This window comes from Hemibagrus wyckioides, linkage group LG24 (assembly GCF_019097595.1).
Source record: "Hemibagrus wyckioides isolate EC202008001 linkage group LG24, SWU_Hwy_1.0, whole genome shotgun sequence".
NCBI lineage: Eukaryota > Metazoa > Chordata > Actinopteri > Siluriformes > Bagridae > Hemibagrus > Hemibagrus wyckioides.
Window position 1 is genome coordinate 12,079,507 of NC_080733.1, and position 27,209 is coordinate 12,106,715.

General features: G+C 42.2%; 1 protein-coding gene and 1 pseudogene across 3 annotated transcripts; both read right to left on the reverse strand.

Annotated features, from left to right (window-relative positions):
* Positions 1–15,680, reverse strand: part of LOC131345023 (uncharacterized) — a 54,004-nt pseudogene extending 38,324 nt beyond the window's left edge.
* Positions 15,681–17,012: 1,332 nt separating this feature from the next.
* Positions 17,013–27,209, reverse strand: LOC131345024 (plasma kallikrein-like). Of its 3 annotated transcripts, none has more exons than XM_058377656.1 (13): positions 27,069–27,209; positions 26,709–26,872; positions 26,436–26,496; positions 26,130–26,292; positions 25,160–25,269; positions 24,905–25,061; positions 24,436–24,539; positions 24,176–24,335; positions 22,724–22,833; positions 22,485–22,641; positions 17,698–17,810; positions 17,420–17,579; positions 17,013–17,242 (listed from the first exon to the last, which is right to left on the reverse strand). In XM_058377656.1, exons 1-13 carry the CDS (start codon positions 27,124–27,126, stop codon positions 17,119–17,121), a joined length of 1,641 nt encoding a protein of 546 aa, XP_058233639.1. In that variant the 5' UTR covers positions 27,127–27,209; the 3' UTR covers positions 17,013–17,118. The 3 variants fall into 3 exon arrangements, with proteins under 3 accessions (XP_058233639.1, XP_058233638.1, XP_058233640.1); XM_058377655.1 differs by having other exon boundaries at positions 27,057–27,199; XM_058377657.1 differs by lacking the exons at positions 22,485–22,641; positions 22,724–22,833 and having other exon boundaries at positions 27,057–27,199.

Here is a 27,209-nt window from a genome sequence, read left to right on the forward strand (position 1 = left end):
ATATCGACCTGGTTCAAAGAACAGGAAGGCGTACGTTCTGTCTCGGATATATGAGACCCAGGATCCACCAGCACACCCTGAGCCCATTCTCCCACCTTCTGTCCTAGTAGCTCCTGTTCTATGGGGCATCATGGAAGAAATGGAACGGGCTCATTCCACTGAAGCTCCACCTCCCGCCTGTCCTCCCACCAAACTGTACGTACCCACCTCTCTACGCCTGCGAGTTATGCAGTGGACCCATGAGAGTCCCAGCTCGGGGCACCCAGGCATTCACCGCACCTCCCAACTCTTACGTCACAGGTTCTGGTGGCCCTCACTCACGACAGACGTGGAGAGGTATGTCAAATCTTGTACCATGTGCGCTCAATCCCGTACTAGCCTCCAACTACCGGAAGGGTTACTGGAACCCCTTCCCATTCCATGACGACCATGGTCCCACCTGTCCACAGATTTCCTCACTGACCTACCAGAGCCTCATGGGTTCACCACAGTAATGGTGGTTATTGATCGGTTCTCCAAAGCATGCAAGTTAATTCCTATGTAGGGGTTACCTACAGCTATGGAGGCAGCACAAGCCTTATTCCACCACGTGTTCCGCAATTACGGCCTTCCGGAGGACATTGTCTCAGATCGGGGTGCACAGTTCACACTCGTGTGTGGCAGGCATTCTGTAAGCAGTTGGATATAAACGTCAGTCTGAGCTCGGGATATCATCCCCAATCTAATGGCCAAGCACAGCGTCTCAACCAAGAGCTGGCGAGGTTCCTGAGGTTGTACTGCAACAGGGAGCAACATCGCTGGAGTGATTTTCTCCCATGGGCTGAGTATGCGCAAAATTCATTAACCCACTCCTCCACAGGCCTCAACCCTTTTCAATGTGTTCTGGGTTCTGTTTTCAACTAAGCTTAATTTACAGCACTACAGATTATATTATATATTTACCTGATATTCTCATTATGGTAAGAAGGTAGGACATAAGTGTAAAAATGGCAGTTTGGGTCTTTTGTACACGTTTCTCGACAGAGCTCAGATGAATCCGTTTTAAAATCATGGTAATCATGGCCCAAGAAGTCGAGGCCTTCATAGCGTGCTGTTGCCCAAACTTTGAAAGAAAAATGAGAATTAAGTGAAGTTAAACTTTAGCGTATTTGCATGAACAGAGTAGAAGGTAGAAATGAAAAAAAAAATAGCAAACCATTAGAGGGCGTGCAATTTTGTGTTGGAAATCCAGAAAAAAGCTTTTCTTCTATAACTGGTTTTAGCTGACTGACATTCTGTGTATGCTTCAGGAAGCAATGCATATTGATCCTGTAGGAAAAAATCTGTTTTAAAATATTCAGGCTATTTGAAATTAACTCTGATGTATTTATTGATAGAGACTTGATAGATGCCGGAAATGTAAATGACTTTCATGCTATCCATTTCAGTCTGTTTCTCAGAGTAAAGACACCAGTGGTGAAGAATAATAACGAGAAATTACAACATAACTACAGATATCATGACAAAATATTACTTAGATAAAAGTGGTCACATCCAGTCAATGAAATTATTATTCATTTACAGTAAAATAGATCAATTTTTAATGTAAAAATGTTAGAAACTGTTAAAAGATTAATATCATTTTAAGGCAACTATGCTTTTTAAATCGGTTTTTATTAGACTTCATTTTCTAGCACTTACTCAGACTTGGTAGAATAACTGGATGTTGTGTAGGTGAAATGTGTGCAGCGGGGATGTATGCTACACAGGAACTGACAGTGTTGAGGTGAGGCAGCAGGGATGTTCTCAATGTCATTTCCTCTGTAGTGTATGTTAGCAAAGATCTCCTCCTTACAATCTATGATGAGACATAGGTTCATCAAAATGATATTAATGTTAACATTTCTAGAATTATATACCAACACATATCGTGAGAGGATCTGTTTACCTTCTTTAGTCTTATACGATGCATCTGAAAACCCTGACACAAGACCAGGTGTTTTTATGAGTACTGATGGGGTTGGAACAGTCCAGCGGAATTTTAGAAAGCATTTGTTCCTGCAGAGAAATCAACAACTTTACCTAGTAAACATTGGAAGTATAGTTTAATTCTATGTTTGTCTGAGTCACACAGTGGGACATAACATTCATCTGCCACTTTATTAGGAACACCTGTGCATTTGATATTCATTCTATTACTGTAACAGCATATATAGACGACATCCTGATTTACTCCCCCAACCCCGAGGACCACATCAGACATGTTCGTGCTGTCTTCAACCGCCTATCGGAACACAGCCTGTATGTCAACCTAGAAAAATGTGAATTCCATCGCACATCCATGACCTTTTTTAGGTTATGTGCTTTCACTGGAGGGGGTGGAGATGGATCAGTCCACGGTTTCTAAAGTCACCGCCTGGCTCGAGCCCACTAGCATCAAAGAGCTACAACGCCTCCTGCGTTTCGCCAATTACCGCAGGTTTATCCGCCATTAAAGAACCATAGCTGGACCACTCACTTCTTTACTTAAGGGCAAACCCAAAAAATTTACATGGACTGACCAAGCCAGAGCAGCCTTCCTGAAACTGAAACAGAGTTTTACCTCAGCTCCCATACGCCCAGTCTGCCGTTTGTTGTAGAAGTGGACGCTTCGAATTGTGGCATAGGTGCAGTATTGTCCCAACGTCAGAAGGACTCTGGGAGGTTACACCCCTGTGCCTATTTCTCCCGTAAACTCACCCCTGCAGAAGCAAACCACGACGCGGGGAATTGGGAGCTGCTGTCTATGGAGGCCGCTCTGGAAGAATGGAGACACTGGCTAGAAGGGGCTCGCCACCCATTCCTTGTGTTGACTGAACACAGAAATCTAGAGTACCTCCGTGAGGCCAAGCGCCTTAACCCGCGCCAAGCCAGATGGGCCCTGTTTTTCACTAGGTTCAAGTTCACTGTCACATATCGACCTGGTTCAAAGAACAGGAAGGCGTACGTTCTGTCTCGGATATATGAGACCCAGGATCCACCAGCACACCCTGAGCCCATTCTCCCACCTTCTGTCCTAGTAGCTCCTGTTCTATGGGGCATCATGGAAGAAATGGAACGGGCTCATTCCACTGAAGCTCCACCTCCCGCCTGTCCTCCCACCAAACTGTACGTACCCACCTCTCTACGCCTGCGAGTTATGCAGTGGACCCATGAGAGTCCCAGCTCGGGGCACCCAGGCATTCACCGCACCTCCCAACTCTTACGTCACAGGTTCTGGTGGCCCTCACTCACGACAGACGTGGAGAGGTATGTCAAATCTTGTACCATGTGCGCTCAATCCCGTACTAGCCTCCAACTACCGGAAGGGTTACTGGAACCCCTTCCCATTCCATGACGACCATGGTCCCACCTGTCCACAGATTTCCTCACTGACCTACCAGAGCCTCATGGGTTCACCACAGTAATGGTGGTTATTGATCGGTTCTCCAAAGCATGCAAGTTAATTCCTATGTAGGGGTTACCTACAGCTATGGAGGCAGCACAAGCCTTATTCCACCACGTGTTCCGCAATTACGGCCTTCCGGAGGACATTGTCTCAGATCGGGGTGCACAGTTCACACTCGTGTGTGGCAGGCATTCTGTAAGCAGTTGGATATAAACGTCAGTCTGAGCTCGGGATATCATCCCCAATCTAATGGCCAAGCACAGCGTCTCAACCAAGAGCTGGCGAGGTTCCTGAGGTTGTACTGCAACAGGGAGCAACATCGCTGGAGTGATTTTCTCCCATGGGCTGAGTATGCGCAAAATTCATTAACCCACTCCTCCACAGGCCTCAACCCTTTTCAATGTGTTCTGGGTTCTGTTTTCAACTAAGCTTAATTTACAGCACTACAGATTATATTATATATTTACCTGATATTCTCATTATGGTAAGAAGGTAGGACATAAGTGTAAAAATGGCAGTTTGGGTCTTTTGTACACGTTTCTCGACAGAGCTCAGATGAATCCGTTTTAAAATCATGGTAATCATGGCCCAAGAAGTCGAGGCCTTCATAGCGTGCTGTTGCCCAAACTTTGAAAGAAAAATGAGAATTAAGTGAAGTTAAACTTTAGCGTATTTGCATGAACAGAGTAGAAGGTAGAAATGAAAAAAAAAATAGCAAACCATTAGAGGGCGTGCAATTTTGTGTTGGAAATCCAGAAAAAAGCTTTTCTTCTATAACTGGTTTTAGCTGACTGACATTCTGTGTATGCTTCAGGAAGCAATGCATATTGATCCTGTAGGAAAAAATCTGTTTTAAAATATTCAGGCTATTTGAAATTAACTCTGATGTATTTATTGATAGAGACTTGATAGATGCCGGAAATGTAAATGACTTTCATGCTATCCATTTCAGTCTGTTTCTCAGAGTAAAGACACCAGTGGTGAAGAATAATAACGAGAAATTACAACATAACTACAGATATCATGACAAAATATTACTTAGATAAAAGTGGTCACATCCAGTCAATGAAATTATTATTCATTTACAGTAAAATAGATCAATTTTTAATGTAAAAATGTTAGAAACTGTTAAAAGATTAATATCATTTTAAGGCAACTATGCTTTTTAAATCGGTTTTTATTAGACTTCCTTTTCTAGCACTTACTCAGACTTGGTAGAATAACTGGATGTTGTGTAGGTGAAATGTGTGCAGCGGGGATGTATGCTACACAGGAACTGACAGTGTTGAGGTGAGGCAGCAGGGATGTTCTCAATGTCATTTCCTCTGTAGTGTATGTTAGCAAAGATCTCCTCCTTACAATCTATGATGAGACATAGGTTTATCAAAATGATATTAATGTTAACATTTCTAGAATTATATACCAACACATATCGTGAGAGGATCTGTTTACCTTCTTTAGTCTTATACGATGCATCTGAAAACCCTGACACAAGACCAGGTGTTTTTATGAGTACTGATGGGGTTGGAACAGTCCAGCGGAATTTTAGAAAGCATTTGTTCCTGCAGAGAAATCAACAACTTTACCTAGTAAACATTGGAAGTATAGTTTAATTCTATGTTTGTCTGAGTCACACAGTGGGACATAACATTCATCTGCCACTTTATTAGGAACACCTGTGCATTTGATATTCATTCTATTACTGTAACAGCATATATAGACGACATCCTGATTTACTCCCCCAACCCCGAGGACCACATCAGACATGTTCGTGCTGTCTTCAACCGCCTATCGGAACACAGCCTGTATGTCAACCTAGAAAAATGTGAATTCCATCGCACATCCATGACCTTTTTTAGGTTATGTGCTTTCACTGGAGGGGGTGGAGATGGATCAGTCCACGGTTTCTAAAGTCACCGCCTGGCTCGAGCCCACTAGCATCAAAGAGCTACAACGCCTCCTGCGTTTCGCCAATTACCGCAGGTTTATCCGCCATTAAAGAACCATAGCTGGACCACTCACTTCTTTACTTAAGGGCAAACCCAAAAAATTTACATGGACTGACCAAGCCAGAGCAGCCTTCCTGAAACTGAAACAGAGTTTTACCTCAGCTCCCATACGCCCAGTCTGCCGTTTGTTGTAGAAGTGGACGCTTCGAATTGTGGCATAGGTGCAGTATTGTCCCAACGTCAGAAGGACTCTGGGAGGTTACACCCCTGTGCCTATTTCTCCCGTAAACTCACCCCTGCAGAAGCAAACCACGACGCGGGGAATTGGGAGCTGCTGTCTATGGAGGCCGCTCTGGAAGAATGGAGACACTGGCTAGAAGGGGCTCGCCACCCATTCCTTGTGTTGACTGAACACAGAAATCTAGAGTACCTCCGTGAGGCCAAGCGCCTTAACCCGCGCCAAGCCAGATGGGCCCTGTTTTTCACTAGGTTCAAGTTCACTGTCACATATCGACCTGGTTCAAAGAACAGGAAGGCGTACGTTCTGTCTCGGATATATGAGACCCAGGATCCACCAGCACACCCTGAGCCCATTCTCCCACCTTCTGTCCTAGTAGCTCCTGTTCTATGGGGCATCATGGAAGAAATGGAACGGGCTCATTCCACTGAAGCTCCACCTCCCGCCTGTCCTCCCACCAAACTGTACGTACCCACCTCTCTACGCCTGCGAGTTATGCAGTGGACCCATGAGAGTCCCAGCTCGGGGCACCCAGGCATTCACCGCACCTCCCAACTCTTACGTCACAGGTTCTGGTGGCCCTCACTCACGACAGACGTGGAGAGGTATGTCAAATCTTGTACCATGTGCGCTCAATCCCGTACTAGCCTCCAACTACCGGAAGGGTTACTGGAACCCCTTCCCATTCCATGACGACCATGGTCCCACCTGTCCACAGATTTCCTCACTGACCTACCAGAGCCTCATGGGTTCACCACAGTAATGGTGGTTATTGATCGGTTCTCCAAAGCATGCAAGTTAATTCCTATGTAGGGGTTACCTACAGCTATGGAGGCAGCACAAGCCTTATTCCACCACGTGTTCCGCAATTACGGCCTTCCGGAGGACATTGTCTCAGATCGGGGTGCACAGTTCACACTCGTGTGTGGCAGGCATTCTGTAAGCAGTTGGATATAAACGTCAGTCTGAGCTCGGGATATCATCCCCAATCTAATGGCCAAGCACAGCGTCTCAACCAAGAGCTGGCGAGGTTCCTGAGGTTGTACTGCAACAGGGAGCAACATCGCTGGAGTGATTTTCTCCCATGGGCTGAGTATGCGCAAAATTCATTAACCCACTCCTCCACAGGCCTCAACCCTTTTCAATGTGTTCTGGGTTCTGTTTTCAACTAAGCTTAATTTACAGCACTACAGATTATATTATATATTTACCTGATATTCTCATTATGGTAAGAAGGTAGGACATAAGTGTAAAAATGGCAGTTTGGGTCTTTTGTACACGTTTCTCGACAGAGCTCAGATGAATCCGTTTTAAAATCATGGTAATCATGGCCCAAGAAGTCGAGGCCTTCATAGCGTGCTGTTGCCCAAACTTTGAAAGAAAAATGAGAATTAAGTGAAGTTAAACTTTAGCGTATTTGCATGAACAGAGTAGAAGGTAGAAATGAAAAAAAAAATAGCAAACCATTAGAGGGCGTGCAATTTTGTGTTGGAAATCCAGAAAAAAGCTTTTCTTCTATAACTGGTTTTAGCTGACTGACATTCTGTGTATGCTTCAGGAAGCAATGCATATTGATCCTGTAGGAAAAAATCTGTTTTAAAATATTCAGGCTATTTGAAATTAACTCTGATGTATTTATTGATAGAGACTTGATAGATGCCGGAAATGTAAATGACTTTCATGCTATCCATTTCAGTCTGTTTCTCAGAGTAAAGACACCAGTGGTGAAGAATAATAACGAGAAATTACAACATAACTACAGATATCATGACAAAATATTACTTAGATAAAAGTGGTCACATCCAGTCAATGAAATTATTATTCATTTACAGTAAAATAGATCAATTTTTAATGTAAAAATGTTAGAAACTGTTAAAAGATTAATATCATTTTAAGGCAACTATGCTTTTTAAATCGGTTTTTATTAGACTTCCTTTTCTAGCACTTACTCAGACTTGGTAGAATAACTGGATGTTGTGTAGGTGAAATGTGTGCAGCGGGGATGTATGCTACACAGGAACTGACAGTGTTGAGGTGAGGCAGCAGGGATGTTCTCAATGTCATTTCCTCTGTAGTGTATGTTAGCAAAGATCTCCTCCTTACAATCTATGATGAGACATAGGTTTATCAAAATGATATTAATGTTAACATTTCTAGAATTATATACCAACACATATCGTGAGAGGATCTGTTTACCTTCTTTAGTCTTATACGATGCATCTGAAAACCCTGACACAAGACCAGGTGTTTTTATGAGTACTGATGGGGTTGGAACAGTCCAGCGGAATTTTAGAAAGCATTTGTTCCTGCAGAGAAATCAACAACTTTACCTAGTAAACATTGGAAGTATAGTTTAATTCTATGTTTGTCTGAGTCACACAGTGGGACATAACATTCATCTGCCACTTTATTAGGAACACCTGTGCATTTGATATTCATTCTATTACTGTAACAGCATATATAGACGACATCCTGATTTACTCCCCCAACCCCGAGGACCACATCAGACATGTTCGTGCTGTCTTCAACCGCCTATCGGAACACAGCCTGTATGTCAACCTAGAAAAATGTGAATTCCATCGCACATCCATGACCTTTTTTAGGTTATGTGCTTTCACTGGAGGGGGTGGAGATGGATCAGTCCACGGTTTCTAAAGTCACCGCCTGGCTCGAGCCCACTAGCATCAAAGAGCTACAACGCCTCCTGCGTTTCGCCAATTACCGCAGGTTTATCCGCCATTAAAGAACCATAGCTGGACCACTCACTTCTTTACTTAAGGGCAAACCCAAAAAATTTACATGGACTGACCAAGCCAGAGCAGCCTTCCTGAAACTGAAACAGAGTTTTACCTCAGCTCCCATACGCCCAGTCTGCCGTTTGTTGTAGAAGTGGACGCTTCGAATTGTGGCATAGGTGCAGTATTGTCCCAACGTCAGAAGGACTCTGGGAGGTTACACCCCTGTGCCTATTTCTCCCGTAAACTCACCCCTGCAGAAGCAAACCACGACGCGGGGAATTGGGAGCTGCTGTCTATGGAGGCCGCTCTGGAAGAATGGAGACACTGGCTAGAAGGGGCTCGCCACCCATTCCTTGTGTTGACTGAACACAGAAATCTAGAGTACCTCCGTGAGGCCAAGCGCCTTAACCCGCGCCAAGCCAGATGGGCCCTGTTTTTCACTAGGTTCAAGTTCACTGTCACATATCGACCTGGTTCAAAGAACAGGAAGGCGTACGTTCTGTCTCGGATATATGAGACCCAGGATCCACCAGCACACCCTGAGCCCATTCTCCCACCTTCTGTCCTAGTAGCTCCTGTTCTATGGGGCATCATGGAAGAAATGGATCGGGCTCATTCCACTGAAGCTCCACCTCCCGCCTGTCCTCCCACCAAACTGTACGTACCCACCTCTCTACGCCTGCGAGTTATGCAGTGGACCCATGAGAGTCCCAGCTCGGGGCACCCAGGCATTCACCGCACCTCCCAACTCTTACGTCACAGGTTCTGGTGGCCCTCACTCACGACAGACGTGGAGAGGTATGTCAAATCTTGTACCATGTGCGCTCAATCCCGTACTAGCCTCCAACTACCGGAAGGGTTACTGGAACCCCTTCCCATTCCATGACGACCATGGTCCCACCTGTCCACAGATTTCCTCACTGACCTACCAGAGCCTCATGGGTTCACCACAGTAATGGTGGTTATTGATCGGTTCTCCAAAGCATGCAAGTTAATTCCTATGTAGGGGTTACCTACAGCTATGGAGGCAGCACAAGCCTTATTCCACCACGTGTTCCGCAATTACGGCCTTCCGGAGGACATTGTCTCAGATCGGGGTGCACAGTTCACACTCGTGTGTGGCAGGCATTCTGTAAGCAGTTGGATATAAACGTCAGTCTGAGCTCGGGATATCATCCCCAATCTAATGGCCAAGCACAGCGTCTCAACCAAGAGCTGGCGAGGTTCCTGAGGTTGTACTGCAACAGGGAGCAACATCGCTGGAGTGATTTTCTCCCATGGGCTGAGTATGCGCAAAATTCATTAACCCACTCCTCCACAGGCCTCAACCCTTTTCAATGTGTTCTGGGTTCTGTTTTCAACTAAGCTTAATTTACAGCACTACAGATTATATTATATATTTACCTGATATTCTCATTATGGTAAGAAGGTAGGACATAAGTGTAAAAATGGCAGTTTGGGTCTTTTGTACACGTTTCTCGACAGAGCTCAGATGAATCCGTTTTAAAATCATGGTAATCATGGCCCAAGAAGTCGAGGCCTTCATAGCGTGCTGTTGCCCAAACTTTGAAAGAAAAATGAGAATTAAGTGAAGTTAAACTTTAGCGTATTTGCATGAACAGAGTAGAAGGTAGAAATGAAAAAAAAAATAGCAAACCATTAGAGGGCGTGCAATTTTGTGTTGGAAATCCAGAAAAAAGCTTTTCTTCTATAACTGGTTTTAGCTGACTGACATTCTGTGTATGCTTCAGGAAGCAATGCATATTGATCCTGTAGGAAAAAATCAGTTTTAAAATATTCAGGCTATTTGAAATTAACTCTGATGTATTTATTGATAGAGACTTGATAGATGCCGGAAATGTAAATGACTTTCATGCTATCCATTTCAGTCTGTTTCTCAGAGTAAAGACACCAGTGGTGAAGAATAATAACGAGAAATTACAACATAACTACAGATATCATGACAAAATATTACTTAGATAAAAGTGGTCACATCCAGTCAATGAAATTATTATTCATTTACAGTAAAATAGATCAATTTTTAATGTAAAAATGTTAGAAACTGTTAAAAGATTAATATCATTTTAAGGCAACTATGCTTTTTAAATCGGTTTTTATTAGACTTCCTTTTCTAGCACTTACTCAGACTTGGTAGAATAACTGGATGTTGTGTAGGTGAAATGTGTGCAGCGGGGATGTCTGTTACACAGGAACTGACAGTGTTGAGGTGAGGCAGCAGGGATGTTCTCAATGTCATTTCCTCTGTAGTGTATGTTAGCAAAGATCTCCTCCTTACAATCTATGATGAGACATAGGTTTATCAAAATGATATTAATGTTAACATTTCTAGAATTATATACCAACACATATCGTGAGAGGATCTGTTTACCTTCTTTAGTCTTATACGATGCATCTGAAAACCCTGACACAAGACCAGGTGTTTTTATGAGTACTGATGGGGTTGGAACAGTCCAGCGGAATTTTAGAAAGCATTTGTTCCTGCAGAGAAATCAACAACTTTACCTAGTAAACATTGGAAGTATAGTTTAATTCTATGTTTGTCTGCGTCACACAGTGGGACATAACATTCATCTGCCACTTTATTAGGAACACCTGTGCATTTGATATTCATTCTATTACTGTAACAGCATATATAGACGACATCCTGATTTACTCCCCCAACCCCGAGGACCACATCAGACATGTTCGTGCTGTCCTCAACCGCCTATCGGAACACAGCCTGTATGTCAACCTAGAAAAATGTGAATTCCATCGCACATCCATGACCTTTTTTAGGTTATGTGCTTTCACTGGAGGGGGTGGAGATGGATCAGTCCACGGTTTCTAAAGTCACCGCCTGGCTCGAGCCCACTAGCATCAAAGAGCTACAACGCCTCCTGCATTTCGCCAATTACCGCAGGTTTATCCGCCATTAAAGTACCATAGCTGGACCACTCACTTCTTTACTTAAAGGCAAACCCAAAAAATTTACATGGACTGACCAAGCCAGAGCAGCCTTCCTGAAACTGAAACAGAGTTTTACCTCAGCTCCCATACGCCCAGTCTGCCGTTTGTTGTAGAAGTGGACGCTTCGAATTGTGGCATAGGTGCAGTATTGTCCCAACGTCAGAAGGACTCTGGGAGGTTACACCCCTGTGCCTATTTCTCCCGTAAACTCACCCCTGCAGAAGCAAACCACGACGCGGGGAATTGGGAGCTGCTGTCTATGGAGGCCGCTCTGGAAGAATGGAGACACTGGCTAGAAGGGGCTCGCCACCCATTCCTTGTGTTGACTGAACACAGAAATCTAGAGTACCTCCGTGAGGCCAAGCGCCTTAACCCGTGCCAAGCCAGATGGGCCCTGTTTTTCACTAGGTTCAAGTTCACTGTCACATATCGACCTGGTTCAAAGAACAGGAAGGCGTACGCTCTGTCTCGGATATATGAGACCCAGGAACCACCAGCACACCCTGAGCCCATTCTCCCACCTTCTGTCCTAGTAGCTCCTGTTCTATGGGGCATCATGGAAGAAATCGAACGGGCTCATTCCACTGAAGCTCCACCTCCCGCCTGTCCTCCCACCAAACTGTACGTACCCACCTCTCTACGCCTGCGAGTTATGCAGTGGACCCATGAGAGTCCCAGCTCGGGGCACCCAGGCATTCACCGCACCTCCCAACTCTTACGTCACAGGTTCTGGTGGCCCTCACTCACGACAGACGTGGAGAGGTATGTCAAATCTTGTACCATGTGCGCTCAATCCTGTACTAGCCACCAACTACCGGAAGGGTTACTGGAACCCCTTCCCATTCCATGACGACCATGGTCCCACCTGTCCACAGATTTCCTCACTGACCTACCAGAGTCTCATGGGTTCACCACAGTAATGGTGGTTATTGATCGGTTCTCCAACACATGCAAGTTATTTCCTATGTAGGGGTTACCTACAGAGGTGGGTAGAGTATCCAAAATCTGTACTCAAGTAAAAGTACAAGTACTTATGGAAATATTTACTCAAGTAAAAGTAGCAATCTTAATAGTTACTTGAGTAAGAGTAAAAAAGTATCCAATGAAAAAACTACTCAAGTAGCTAGTTACTAATTACTTCTGATCTGACTGATATGAAGCGAAAACCCAGAATTTCAAACTACTTGGAGAGCTTTCACACACCTCTCCTTTTTTTGTTCTGCTTATATAAAACATAGGTTGAAGTGAAGTAGCCTATCTCAGTCCAGTGATGGTCACATCTCAGTCCATGACCTGTCATTTGCAATAAAATCTCAAACACACCCAGGTGTTTTTCTAACAGTTAACTCTGTCTTTATTTTCACATTCACAACACAAACTTGTCAGCATAACAGAGAACAAAACAGAAGGTGTGTGTGTGCAGAGTGTGTGTTTGTTATTATGTTTGTGTATGAACTTGTTTGTGTGTGTTTGCCCTTCTGTTTGTGAATGTTTCTTTTGTCATGTGTTCTTTCTTGAACAATCAGTTTTACAGAATATTACTGTGGACTGATCCTTGTTTTCTTGACTTGATTAGTTCTGCATAAAACTTAAGCTTGTTTGGTGAATCCTCTGATGAAATAATAATATATGCATTTTATAAGTACATGCATTCTTTAGGTAGGAATAAAATAAAATACAATCCTTTTTTTATTTTGTATGTATGTTCTACACTTTGTTGAGGTGTCTCCCCTGTCGTAAGCTAAGCCCTAAGTTCATCGGGCCATTTAAAATCATTTGTCAAGTTAATCCAGTCTCTTACCGTCTGGAACTGCCTGCTTCATATCACATCTCGCCTACATTTCATGTTTCACTTCTTAAGCCATTCCAAGAACCGATGCCGTTGAACCATGCCACCAGTGAACCACCTCCTCCCCTGGAACATGCCCTCCTGAACTCTCGTCACGTCGGATGACGTCTTCAATACCTAGTGGACTGGGAGGGGTATGGCCTGGAGGAATGTTGCTGGGGTGACACAGCTGATATTCTGGATCTCTCTCTCACTGAGGAGTTCCACCCCTCTTTCCCAAACAGACCTGCCCCTCGCCCACGGGGACGTGCACGTCTTCGAACACCTGAAGGTGTTCCTAGAGAGGGGGGTTCTGTAACAACACGCCGCGATCCAGAAGGGAGATCCAGAAGGGACACCAGAGGGAGCCCTCTCCTGAGTATTAGCACCCACGAACTACACTTAAGCGGCATGCTTCATTCTGTCTCTATTCAGTAGGTGAGATCAATTGATTTAGCTCACCAATAAGAGCTGACTCTTGCAGTACTTGGTTTTCTCTTTCTTTTTTTTTGTTTTTCTTTATTTGATAGATAGATAGATTACTGACATATTATTCAGACTTGTTTTCCTGCATATTGTTAATATGGACTAGTAATGTTAAAACAATGCTTCTTACCTGCTTTCTGCATCCGGGAAAGTCTTTGTTGTGAATGAAAAAAAAGCACAGTCTGGATCGCTGGTGCATTGCTTCTGGCAGTCATCAGAAGTATTTAAGGTCAATTGGACATAGTCTGATCCTGTGAAATCTATGCCCTGATATGTAGATGACAAACAGGTATCTGTGGAGTTTTTTATAGTACAGCCACATTAAGATCTCACAAAATCTTTAATATCTTTTATAATAACTATCAAAATATCTATAATTTAAAACTAAAACAGTCCAGAAGTTTTAATCACAGACTACAAAATATTGCATTTACCCGTTTTGTTGTCCTGATGCACAAGTTTGAAGCCTGAGGTCACACCTGTCTGTGCTACAACCTGAAATGGGGATCCAGTGGCTGTACGTTTCAGGTAGCAGTGGAAAGTCCTTTAAAAGTAAGCAGTTTTACTGTGAGGTTGACTAACTGCATTGTCTGAATGAATTAAGAATATACATTAACAGCATACATGAAAACCTATGACAGCTTGCTCACAGTTAGTCATCCTAACATGCCTCCCTCCTGCCAATATCTTCAACATTCACACAGTCAGAGATAAGAGATTTACTGAAATATTGCAGGTTAATATACAAACAGAATTCATCTCAAGACATCCATCTCAGGACCATCTGACTATTTTGAAAGAATTTTTATGTGTTACTTTGACCATGAATGAGAGTTATTAAATAATCAAATCCTTAAATAATAATAATAATAATTTGTTAATATGATACTATTATTTTTAAGTAAATATTAAAAAAAAAACACTTTTTGATATGAATTATGATGAACGTTAAATTATTGTGTGTTAGACTTCAAACTATATTACTGAACTTGATATGTAAAATGATTTCCTGGCACATGACATTTCAGTAAATCATTTTTATTTTTTAAAAATGACTTAAAATTAAAAAATTAATTAAAAATGGCTTTTTCTTTTTTTCCCAAAATGTCACAAAAGGTTCTTTTTTAAAAAATATAATTATTATAAAATTTCCAGCCATTTCATTAAAAAAAAATATTTCTACAATTATGCATTCAAATTTTTTCAAAATTAGGAATCACTGATCTATATTGTGTCTTGATTTTATGTAATGTGACCAGCTCAATAGAAAGTATATCTCCATATAAATCTTTTTTCCACTATGAGACTAACTTGTTGTCTTTGACCCAATCAGAGCGGAAAAACGTGAAGAATAAGCAGGAAGGGTGTTGTGTGCAGGCGAGCTGACAGTGCTGGACGTCTGGGGAGTAAATCTGTAGAAAATCATCTCCAGGAAAGTCCACGTCCACCTTCAGCTCCTGGGCTGTAGAAAGCAAAACAGTGCAGAATATTCACACATCTATTTGTAATTACATAATGATTCATGAAAGTAAAATTCATACAGTTGAATCCATCCACTCCACAAAGTAAAAGCATTAGAGTACTATTCACTTCTGTATTTTGGAGTATTAAATGATTTATGTCTTACTTAATACTCTACCTTTACTGAAGGAATCTGGAAAAACACACCAGAGCACAATCAACACGTATACTCTCATTTTCCCCCTTACAGTGAGTACACTCACTGCATCTGCTTTACACACAGTAAGCCACAGTTCAGATGGACACAGGTTTCAAAATGTCAAAGAACAAACAAAGTTTGTTGTGCAACATTAAAATAAACACACCACTCACCATTTGTAAAAGGAAATCAATGAACTACGCACTCACAATTACACCAGATCCAAAACTGCAGGCTTCTCTCTGGCACCTTTCATATTCTGTGTTGGAGTCGAGGTGGTTCTGGACATAAAGGAGAAGTTCACTTCCAGAACAAAAATTTACAAATAATTTACTCACCCTCTTGTCATCCACAATGTTCATGTCTTTCTTTTTTCAGTCATAAAGAAATTATGTTTTTTGAGGAAAACATTTCAGGATTTTTATAGTACCTCTTCATAGTACCTCTATATAGTGGACTTTGGTGCCCGTGTGTTTGAACTTCCAAAATGCAGTTTAAATGCAGATTCAAAGAGCTCTAAACGATCCCAGCCCAGGAAGAAGGGGCTTAACTAGTGAAAGAATCTGTCATTTTCTTAGAAAAATAAAAAATTGTATACGTAATCACACGCATGATGTAGGCGGAACTAAAGACCCAGTTTTTACAAAGCAAACATGCAAAGACCAAGGAAGTGCAAATAAGTCAAACGCTGTTTACTAACAAAAAGGGACAACAAGAATGTATGGGTGTGTTGATATCCAGGTGCAGAGCAAGAAAAAACAGCTTTGATAGCTCAGGATTTTTTAAAGGAAATTTTTCAGCATTCTTGTTATTTCCAAGCGGACGTAAGCTTTTAGGATTAATTCTATTTCCACATCCTGGGTACATATGCGAACAGACGATTTTAAACAAAAAACTGACACAAAGACATATAACTTTGTGTCATTCCACACGCAACAACTTCGGAGCAGTCCTCCTTCTCTATACTAGTGAACACTGGGTCTGTAGTCCCCCCCCCCTTTTTGTGATTTATATACTGTATTTATTTGCTTCTTATATTTCTTGTAGTTCTTGTTCTAAAATTGCACTAGTAATTCTGGTCAGGTATCCTGGTCACATTACCCTGTGTATACTAACTATTTGTAAGATATACAGTGTGCAATTTACAACCTGTCTTTGTGTTACTGTCTCTATTGCTGCTGGATATCTGGAATTTCCTTAGGGATCAATAAAGTATCTATCTATCTATCTATCTATCTATCTATCTATCTATCTATCTATCTATCTATCTATCTATCTATCTGTCTATCTATCTGTCTGTCTATCTATCTATCTATCTATCTATCTATCTATCTATCTATCTACATCACGCGTGACCTTTCGGCGTGATTACGTAGTATGTAATGTCGCAGACTCGCATCCCAGGGCTAATGATAGATAAGCTTTTGTGGTTAAAAAGTGTACGATATTTTTTTCTAAGAAAATAGGCAGTGGTTTTGCAAGATACCTCCCTTGGCTGGGATCGTTTAGAGCCCCTTGAAGCTTCATTAAAACTTCATTTTGGAAGATCAAACTCGCTGGCACCATAGAAGTCCACTATATGGAGGAAAATCCTGAAATGTTTTCCTCAAAAAATGGTTTCAATCTCCTTATCACAATACTGATTTAGAATTTGCAGAACATTATTAAATTGTACATTCAATATTACAAAAAACATTTAAGAAAATGCCTTTAAAATGTTCCACAAATAATTACAACATATAAACTTTAAAAGATTTATTTTCACTCTTAAGCATTAGGCATAAAGCTTTTTTCTTCTGTGGCCCCAGTTTGGCCTAGACTCAAGACTGTTACTCTCTTTATAACACTAAGCAGGGTGAGCAGTAGATTCACTGCAGTTCCTCAGAGAGAAGCCAGAGATCACGCCGTGACTGTGCTTCACCTTTTCAGGTATGGGGAGAGCCATGACATGCTTCAAATAACATCCACGCCTGGAATAACACAAACAGGGACACACAAATAGATAAGTCATTATTATTTCATTTTAATGCTTATAATTTTATAAATTAAATACATTTTAAGTTCATTTTGTTTCCTCCTTGTTCATTAATTATTTTTGACAGATCTTATTTTTGAACACTACAATACAGATAATATTATATATTTACCTGACACTTTTATCACGGTTAGAAGGTGGGACATAAGTGTAAAAATGGCAGTTTGGGTCTTTTGTGCATGTTTCTCGACAGATCTCAGACGAATCCGTTTTAAAATCACGGTAATCATGGCCAAAGAAGCTGAGCCGTTCATAGCGTGCTGTTGCCCAAACTTTGGAAATAAATTGAGAATTAAGAAGAGAGAAAAAGGGATAAATTAAGAGGACACCAGGCAAAAAGCATCACAGGCTGAATAATAGGGTCTTAGCATGCTCAAGTAAAAAACAAACCCTTTGAGGGTGTACAATTTCGTGTTGGGAACCCAGAAAAAAGTTCTTCTTCTCTATCGGGCTCTAACTGGCTTACATCTTGAATATACTTCAGGAAGCAATGCATATTGATCCTGAAAGGAAAATCAGATTGAAAATAAAACACTTTTGGCATTTAAACATTTATGTAATATATTTAGGACATGAACTATTAGGTTGAGGTTGTGTTTTCAAAATCCATTGATACAGAAAGCAGCAAAGGGAGACTTAAAGGAGATTAAGATGTAAATTAATATGCTTAGTGTCACGGTGTTCACAGGTCCAGACCACCAGAGGGAGCCCTCGCCCGAATATTGACTGTGCTCATGTTGTTTCTGGTTTTCAGGGCTTTTAATCAGCATGCTCCCTCTGGCCCAACACAAAGCATCGTTTCCCTGAGTCTCGTGCCAAGCCTTGCTGTTTATAGCCTTCTGATTGATATATGTGTATGATCCTTGCCTGTTTTCCTGTTCCTACGATTTACGGTTTCTGTTTTGGTTTTGATTGCTTAGTATTTGCTTTTCCAGGTTTTGACCTTTTTGCCTGCTTACCCATTTACGATTATGCCTGCTGATTTAATTAAATATCTGCACATGGATTCTAACCCTCCCACGTCCAGCGAGTCCTTACAGGATGCTTCGCCGGATATGAGTCCAGGGGATATGAGAGTGGCTCTGTGGTGACAGCGTGTCCTCATCCAAGTTTACCAGACGGAAGTGGATTCGCTGAAAGCCGCCAACCAACAGCTCCAGCTACAGCCAGATAGCCAAGCCAAGGATGCCACGCCGGCCTCGAGTTCTCACGGTGAGCTACCCCGCTACGCTCTTCTGAAGAAATTCGACGGCTCAGCCGACAAGTGCCGAGGATTTCTGCTCCAGTGTGACAACTTCTTCAGCCAGCAACCGGAAGCCTACAGCAGAGAATGTACAGAGAAGGTGTGCTTTCATGCTATCGCTACTTACGGGCAAGGCGCTGGATTGGGTGTCGGCTGTATGGGATGGGCAATCAAGGTGGAACGCACCCTCACTCATGGCTGTTTTTCGTGAAGGGCTCAACGTGGAACTGAAAGCCGACATGGTGTGCAGAGAGACTAACGTTACTCTTTCCCAGTATATCACCACCACCATTCGCCTCGATAATCTATGCCATCAACACCAGCCAGCTTCCACCACAGTTCGCCGCCCGCTAGAAAGCCACGAGACGGACTTCTCTGAACCCATGCAACTCGGACAGGCTAGAGTCTCCACTGAGGAACGAGAACACCGTATTCAGCATTGGCTATGCTTCTACTGTGGGAAACCGGGCCACAGAGTGTACGAATGCCCTGAGAAGCCCACTACAGCCAAGGTAGAGACTCGTACATTATCATGCAGACTATCGCTTCCTGTTTGTGTATCCCTCACTGACTCATGTTTCCATGCCACAGCGCTGATCGACTCTGGTTCCGTGGTTAACCTCATCGATCACCACCTGGTTCAGAAGTTCAACATTCCCATCATTCCATGTACAACCCCACTAAAAGTCACTGCTATCAATGACCAGCCCATAGGGGAAGGCCTGATCCGTCATCAGACTACCTCCATTGATCTGCAGATTGGATTGCAGATGAGACTATCATCTTCTATGTCATCACCTCTCCATCCAACCCAGTCGTTCTAGGCCTTCCTTGGCTACAGCTCCACAATCCACTTATCTCCTGAGGGAAAGAGACATCTTAAAGTGGTCACCTCACTGTCACGAGAACTGTTTTTTACTCCATCTTCCAAGTCCATGTTGTTCCACGTCCATTGAGAGCCCCATCGCCACGACCTCCACCACTCTTCCCAGGGAATGACCTCAAGGAGGTATTTAGCAAAGAGAGAGCAGCCAAGCTTCCCCTACACCAGTCATGGGATTGCGCCATAGAGCTCCTACCCAACGCCATGCCGCCTAAGAGTAAAGTTTACCCTCTCTCCACACCTGAAAAGCGAGCAATGGAGGAATATATTCAAGAAGCTCTCTCTGCAGGATAAATCTTTCCATCTACGTCCCCCGCCGCACCAGGTTTCTTATTCGTCGAAAAGAAGGATGGTGGACTCCAACCATGTATTGATTATCGGGGACTGAACACCATCACAGTTCCCTACCCCTATCCTCTGCCACTTGTGCCCGCAGCCCTCGAACAGCTCCAAGGAGCCAAGATATTCACCAAACTAGACCTGCACAGTGCCCAAAAATTCCGATCAGGATCAGGAAGGGGGATTAATGGAAAGCAGCCTTCCACACCAGACATTTGCACTACGAATACTAGGTCATGCCCTATGGTCTCACGTATGCTCCTGCCATATTCCAGTCTCTGATTAATGAGGTCTTCAGAGATATGCTTAACCGCTATGTCATCGCCTACATCAATGACATCCGCATCTACTCCCTCCCTCGACCATGAACAGCAAAGTTCGGGCCATCCTCCGCCGTTTAGCAGAACATCACCTGTATGCCAAGCTGGAGAAGTGCGAGTTTCACCGAACGTGCATAACATTTCTGGGTTACGTCATATCACAAGGGCAGGTGGAGATGGACCAGAGTAAAGTGTCGGCGATCACAGCCTGGCCAAAGCCTTCCACTGTCAAAGACCTACAACGTTTTCTGGGTTTTGCCAACTTTTACCACCGTTTCATTAGAAACTATAGCACCATTGCGAGCCCTCTCACATCCCTATTAAAAGGGAAGCCACATCACCTACAATGGACTGATCCAGCCAAGAGAGCATTCCAACTCTTAAAACAGAGCTTCACTTCCGCTCCCATTCTCTGCCATCCTAGACCTGACTTACCTTTCATTGTTGAAGTGGATGCCTCTAGCAGTGGGATAGGAGCGGTCCTGTCACAGCGTTAACCTGGTTCTGGAAAGGTACACCCATGCGCTTTCTTCTCTAGAAAACTCACACTGGCGGAGGTGAATTATGACGTTGTAAACAGAGAACTCTTGTCCATGAAGGCGGCCTTAGAAGAGTGAAGGCACTGGCTGGAAGGAGCCAACCACCCATTTTTGATCATCACCAATCATAGAAACCTGGCATACCTACGAGAAGCCAAGCGACTAAACCCCCGCCAAGCCAGATGGGCTTTGTTCTTCTCCCGCTTCAAGTTCTCTGTCATGTATTGACCTGGCTCTAAGAACGGAAAAGCTGATGCGCTCTCCAGACTCCATGACACCACAAGCCAACCTGCTTCCTCTGAACCTATCCTACCTCCGTCTGTTCTCATTCCCCCAGTCCAATGGGACATTCTAAGGGAGATAGAACAAGCCCAGCACTCAGAGTCACCTCTGCCCAACTGCCCTCCTGCCAAAGTGCTTGTTCCCACCACGCTACGGAACAGACTTATACAATGGTCTCACGAGAGCCCAAGCACAGGACACCCAGGTATCCACAGAACAACCCAGCTGATCCAGCAACAGTTCTGGTGGCTGTCCCTACGCCAAGACGTCAAGGAGTTCGTCACGTCTTGCATCAGGTGCGCCCAGTCACGAACAAGCCACCAGCTACCTGAGGGCCTCCTAGAGCCGTTACCCATTCCTCAGCGCCCCTGGTCTCACATATCTATTGATTTTCTCACTGACCTCCCAGTGTCTCACGAAATCACCACAGTCATGGTCATCATAGACCGCTTTTCGAAGGGCTGCAGACTGGTTCCTATGAAAGGGCTCCCCACTTCCATGGAGACTGCTCAGGCTGTGTTTCATCACGTGTTCCACACCTACGGTCTACCTTAAGACATCGTGTCTGACCGAGGAAGCCAATTCACGTTTCGTGTCTGGCTCGAGTTCTGCCGTCAGCTGGGCATCAACATCAGCCTGAGTTCCGGTTACCACCCACAGTCCAATGGCCAAGTAGAACGGCTCAACCAAGAACTGGGGAGATTCCTTCGGACCTACTGCAGCCGCGAACAGCAAAGGTGGAGTTAGTTAGTTATTGGCCCTGGGACGAATATGCCCAGAATTCGCTATGTCATTCATCCACTGGGCTGACTCCGTTTCAATGCATTCTAGGTTACCAGCCACCGCTATTCCCCTGGTCTGGGGAACCATCTTGTTTCCCAAGCATGGAAGACTGGTCTAGAAGGAGTCAGGAGGTCTGGGAACGGGCCCATGTGAGACTCCAGCGTGCTGTGAGGAGGCAGGAGATCCAGGCGAACTGCCAGCGACGTCCTCATCAGTAATACCAAGTGGGCCAGAAGGTATGGCTATCAACAAAGAATCTGAAACTCAAGCTGCCATGTAAAAAGCTCAGTCCCAGATTTATAGGCCCATTCAAGAGCAGATTAACCCTGTCTCCTACCGCCTAGAGTTACCCCCAGCATACCGCATCTCTCCTACTTTCCACATGTCCTTGCTCAAACCCTATCACGCACCCAGGGTTTTTTCAGGGCCTTCTGGCCCAATGCGAAGCATCATTTCCCTGAGTCTCATGCGAAGCCTTGCTGTTTATAGCCTTCTGATTGATATATGTGTATGATCCTTGCCTGTTTTCCTGTTCCTATGATTTATGGTTTCTGTTTTGGTTTTGATTGCTTAGTATTTTCTTTTCTGGTTTTGACCTTTTCGCCTGCTTACCCATTTACGATTCTGCCTGCTGATTTCAATAAATATCTGCACATGGATTCTAACTCTCCCACGTCCAACAAGTCCTTACACTTAGACATTTATAAAACATTTAGTCTTTCTATTGTTCATTTTTGCTGCACCACAACATTCAATGAGGACAATTTTGCCCCCTAAGTAGCACTTACTCAGGATCGGTCGAATAGTTGGAGGTTGTGTAGGTGAAATGTGTGCAGCGGGGATGTGTGTTACACAGGAACTGACAGTGTTGAGGTGAGGCAGCAGGGACATTATAAATGTCATTTCCTCTGTAGTGTATGTTCTCAATGAATTCCTCCTTACAATCTGTGATGAAATTACTGTTACTAATTAATGTTAACATTTCTAAAATTCTATACCAACACATATCATAATAGGATCTGCTTACATTCTTTAGTCTTATACAATGAATCTGAAAACCCTGACACAAGACCAGGTATTTCTATGAATTCTGTTGGGGTTGGAACAGTCCAGCGGTATTTCAGGAAGCATTTGTACCTACAGAGAAATCATCAACTTTAACTAGTAAAATGCAGTAGGATACACACAGTGGGTTAATAGAGAAATTGTGATAAGACCCACTTTGTTAACAGTTGTACATTGTACTGTATATCATACAGAACATATACTGGTCAGTATACTATTTTGTGTATTTTGTGTATCTCTTCCGTATTCTGTAGTGTTTTGTTTTGTCTTTTTGCTCTGTCTTTTTGTCTTGTACTGTTTGCAGTAGGTTGCACTTTATGTGGCTAGCACAACTTACTTTAAGTCCTGTTCTATGTAGCTCTGTGTTGTTCTATGTAGCTCTGTGTTGTTCTATGTAGCTCTGTGTTGTTCTATGTAGCTCTGTGTTGTTCTATGTAGCTCTGTGTTGTTCTATGTAGCCCTGTGTTGTTCTATGTAGCTCTGTGTTGTTCTATGTAGCCCTGTGTTGTTCTATGTAGCCCTGTGTTGTTCTATGTAGCCCTGTGTTGTTCTATGTAGCCCTGTGTTGTTCTATGTAGCTCTGTGTTGTTCTATGTAGCTCTGTGTTGTTCTATGTAGCCCTGTGTTGTTCTATGTAGCTCTGTGTTGTTCTGTGTAGCTCTGTGTTGTTCTATGTAGCTCTGTGTTGTTCTATGTAGCTCTGTGTTGTTCTATGTAGCTCTGTGTTGTTCTATGTAGCCCTGTGTTGTTCTATGTAGCCCTGTGTTGTTCTATGTAGCCCTGTGTTGTTCTATGTAGCTCTGTGTTGTTCTGTGTAGCTCTGTGTTGTTCTATGTAGCTCTGTGTTGTTCTATGTAGCCCTGTGTTGTTCTATGTAGCTCTGTGTTGTTCTATGTAGCCCTGTGTTGTTCTATGTAGCTCTGTGTTGTTCTGTGTAGCTCTGTGTTGTTCTATGTAGCTCTGTGTTGTTCTATGTAGCTCTGTGTTGTTCTATGTAGCCCTGTGTTGTTCTATGTAGCCCTGTGTTGTTCTATGTAGCTCTGTGTTGTTCTATGTAGCTCTGTGTTGTTCTATGTAGCTCTGTGTTGTTCTATGTAGCTCTGTGTTGTTCTATGTAGCCCTGTGTTGTTCTATGTAGCTCTGTGTTGTTCTGTGTAGCTCTGTGTTGTTCTATGTAGCTCTGTGTTGTTCTATGTAGCTCTGTGTTGTTCTTTGTAGCACCAGGGTCCTGGAGAAATTTCACTGTGTACTGTGTCAGCTATATATGGTTGAAATGACAATAAACTTCTTGACTTCTTGATTTAACTTGATCCTGTGCTTCTTCATCAAGCTATTGTTTTTAACTGAGCTTATTTTACAGCACTACAATACACAAAGATAGTGATACAATATATTAGATTATATATATATTTACCTGATATTCTCATCATGGTAATAAGGTAGGGCATAAGTGTAAAAATGGCAGTTTGGGTCTTTTGTACACGTTTCTCGGCAGAGCTCAGATGAATCCGTTTTAAAATCACGATAATCATGGCCCAAGAAGTGAAGGCCTTCATAGCGTGCTGTTGCCCAAACTTGGGGAGATAAAAATACATAAATAAATCAAAAATCAGATAATGCATGTTATGTTAAACTGTAGGGTTTTAGTGTGCTTAAGCAGGAAAAAAAACAGACCATTTGAGGGCGTGCAATTCCGTGTTGGAAATCCAGAAAACATTTCTTCTTGCACTAGCTGGCTTACATTTTGTGAATGCTTCAGGTAGCAATGCATATTGATCCTGCAGGGGGAAAAAAACAGGTTTAAAATATTCAGGCAGGCTTTTATGGTGCATTTCACTCTTTCCTACCCAGCAAAGACCAGGAGTTTAAAAAAAAAACTGAGAAATTATACTTATATGTATAATAAATGTTATTTATTGCAATTGATGCTAGCTAACAGGATCAAATTAGTGAAGAAGACACCTGATTTTATGAGTCAATGCTTACTCCAGCATACTGAAACATTTTACCGCTCATGTGGACTCCTAAGCTACTAAATCTAAATACTAAAAGCTTTAAAGCTCAATACAGGCTTGTTGCTTATCCATCTTCATATCATACCCCCGATGTATTTATTAGACTCCTTTTTCATAGTAGCACTTACTCAGGATCAGTAGAATAGTTGGATGTTGTGTAGGTGAAATGTGTGCAGCGGGGATGTTTGTTACACAGGAACTGACAGTGTTGAGGTGAGGCAGCAGGGATCTTCTCAATGCCATTGCCTCTGTAGTTTACGTTAGCAAAGATCTCCTCCTTACAATCTGTGATGAGACGTGATGAGGTTTAATGATATTAATTATATTAATGTTAACATTTCTAAAATTCTATACCAACACATATCGTGAGAGGATCTGTTTACCTTCTTTAGTCTTATACGATGCATCTGAAAACCCTGACACAAGACCAGGTGTTTTTATGAGTACTGATGGGGTTGGAACAGTCCAGCAGAATTTTAGGAAGCATTTGTTCCTGCAGAGAAATCATCAACTTTAACTAGTAAAATGCACTAGGATACACACAGTGGGTCATAATATTCACCTGCCACTTTATTAGGAACATTTGCATTTGATATTCATTCTATTATCTGGTCAGCCAATTATGTGCCAGCAGAGAAATGCAGAAAACCATGCAGACACAAACAAATTAATGTTAAATCAAACATGAAAATGGGGGAAAATATGATCTCAGCTTCAGTTAATGTTCACATTAAACATCAGGATGGGGATAGTGTGATCTAAGTGATGACAGGGTTATTGGTTTATCTAAGACCTTTCATCATAGGCAAACCTCAATCTCTGGGAATTAGCAGTGTTCATGTATATATGGAGTGTATATTATTATATATGTGTATAATATATATGTATATATTCAGTAAGTGAGATCAGTTGATTTAGCTCACCAATAAAAGCTGACTCTTGCAGTGCCTGATTTTCTCTCTCATTTTGTTTGTTTTTCTTTATTTAATTAATTGACAGTACCATACTTTGCCTGTGTACAGGTTGCTCTCTACTTTCTTATTTTTAAAAAATGCATTACTATCTTAGGCCACTATCACTCAAGCTATATTAAAGCTAAAATGAATGGACTAGATGCTAGATGGATGGATGGATGGATAGATAGAAAAATAAACTATAAACTATAAATAATACTTTATTTATTAAATAAAGTATGATTGATAGATAGATAGATAGATAGATAGATAGATAGATAGATAGATAGATAGATAGATAGATAGATAGATAGATAGATAGATTACTGACATATTATTCAGACTTGTTTTCCTGCATATTGTTAATATGGACTAGTAATGTTAAAACAATGCTTCTTACCTGCTTTCTGCATCCGGGAAAGTCTTTGTTGTGAATGAAAAAAAAGCACAGTCTGGATCGCTGGTGCATTGCTTCTGGCAGTCATCAGAAGTATTTAAGGTCAATTGGACATAGTCTGATCCTGTGAAATCTATGCCCTGATATGTAGATGACAAACAGGTATCTGTGGAGTTTTTTTTATAGTACAGCCACATTAAGATCTCACAAAATCTTTAATATCTTTTATAATAACTATCAAAATATCTATAATTTAAAACTAAAACAGTCCAGAAGTTTTAATCACAGACTACAAAATATTGCATTTACCTGTTTTGTTGTCCTGATGCACAAGTTTGAAGCCTGAGGTCACACCCGTCTGTGCTACAACCTGAAATGGGGATCCAGTGGCTGTACGTTTCAGGTAGCAGTGGAAAGTCCTTTAAAAAAAGCAGTTTTACTGAAATCCTCAAAAAAAAAAAAAAAGAATAAACAAAATATAAACAAATAATTTATTATTTAAAAATATATAATATTTGAAATTTAATTATGATAAACTTTCAATTATTTTGTTGTGTCAGACTTCCAAATGATATTACTTACTGATCTTGAGCCATTAAAAAAATCTTTTTCTCTGTGATCCGTTCGGAGCAGGAATAAGCAGGAAGGGTGTTGTGTGCAGGCAAGCTGACAGTGCTGGACGTCTGGGGAGTAAATCTGTAGAAAATCATCTCCAGGAAATTCCACGTCCACCTTCAGCTCCTGGGCTGTAGAAAGCAAAACAGTGCAGAATATTCGCACATCTATTTGCATTTACATAATGATTCATAAAGGTTCATACAGTTTAACCCATCCGCTCCACAAAGTTAAAGCATTAAAGCATTCAACAATGTGTAATATACAAGATAATTCACTTCTGTATTTTGGAGTATTAAATGATTTATGTCTTACTTAATACTCTACCTTTACTGAAGGAATCTGGAAAAACACACCAGAGCACAATCAACACGTATACTCTCATTTTCCCCCTGAAGTACACTCACTGCATCTGCTTTACACACAATGAGCCACAGTTCAGAACGACACAGGTTTTAAAATGTCAAA

Coding starts and splice junctions, on each gene's coding strand:
- LOC131345024 (XM_058377655.1), bottom strand. CDS start 27,126: ATGAGAGTATACGTGTTGATTGTGCTCTGGTGTGTTTTTCCAGATTCC. Junction 22,642..22,723: donor ATTGTATAAGACTAAAGAAT/GTAAGCAGATCC, acceptor ATTTCATCACAG/ATTGTAAGGAGGAATTCATT. Junction 17,580..17,697: donor AAATTGTACACCCTCAAAGG/GTTTGTTTTTTA, acceptor TTATTTCCAAAG/TTTGGGCAACAGCACGCTAT.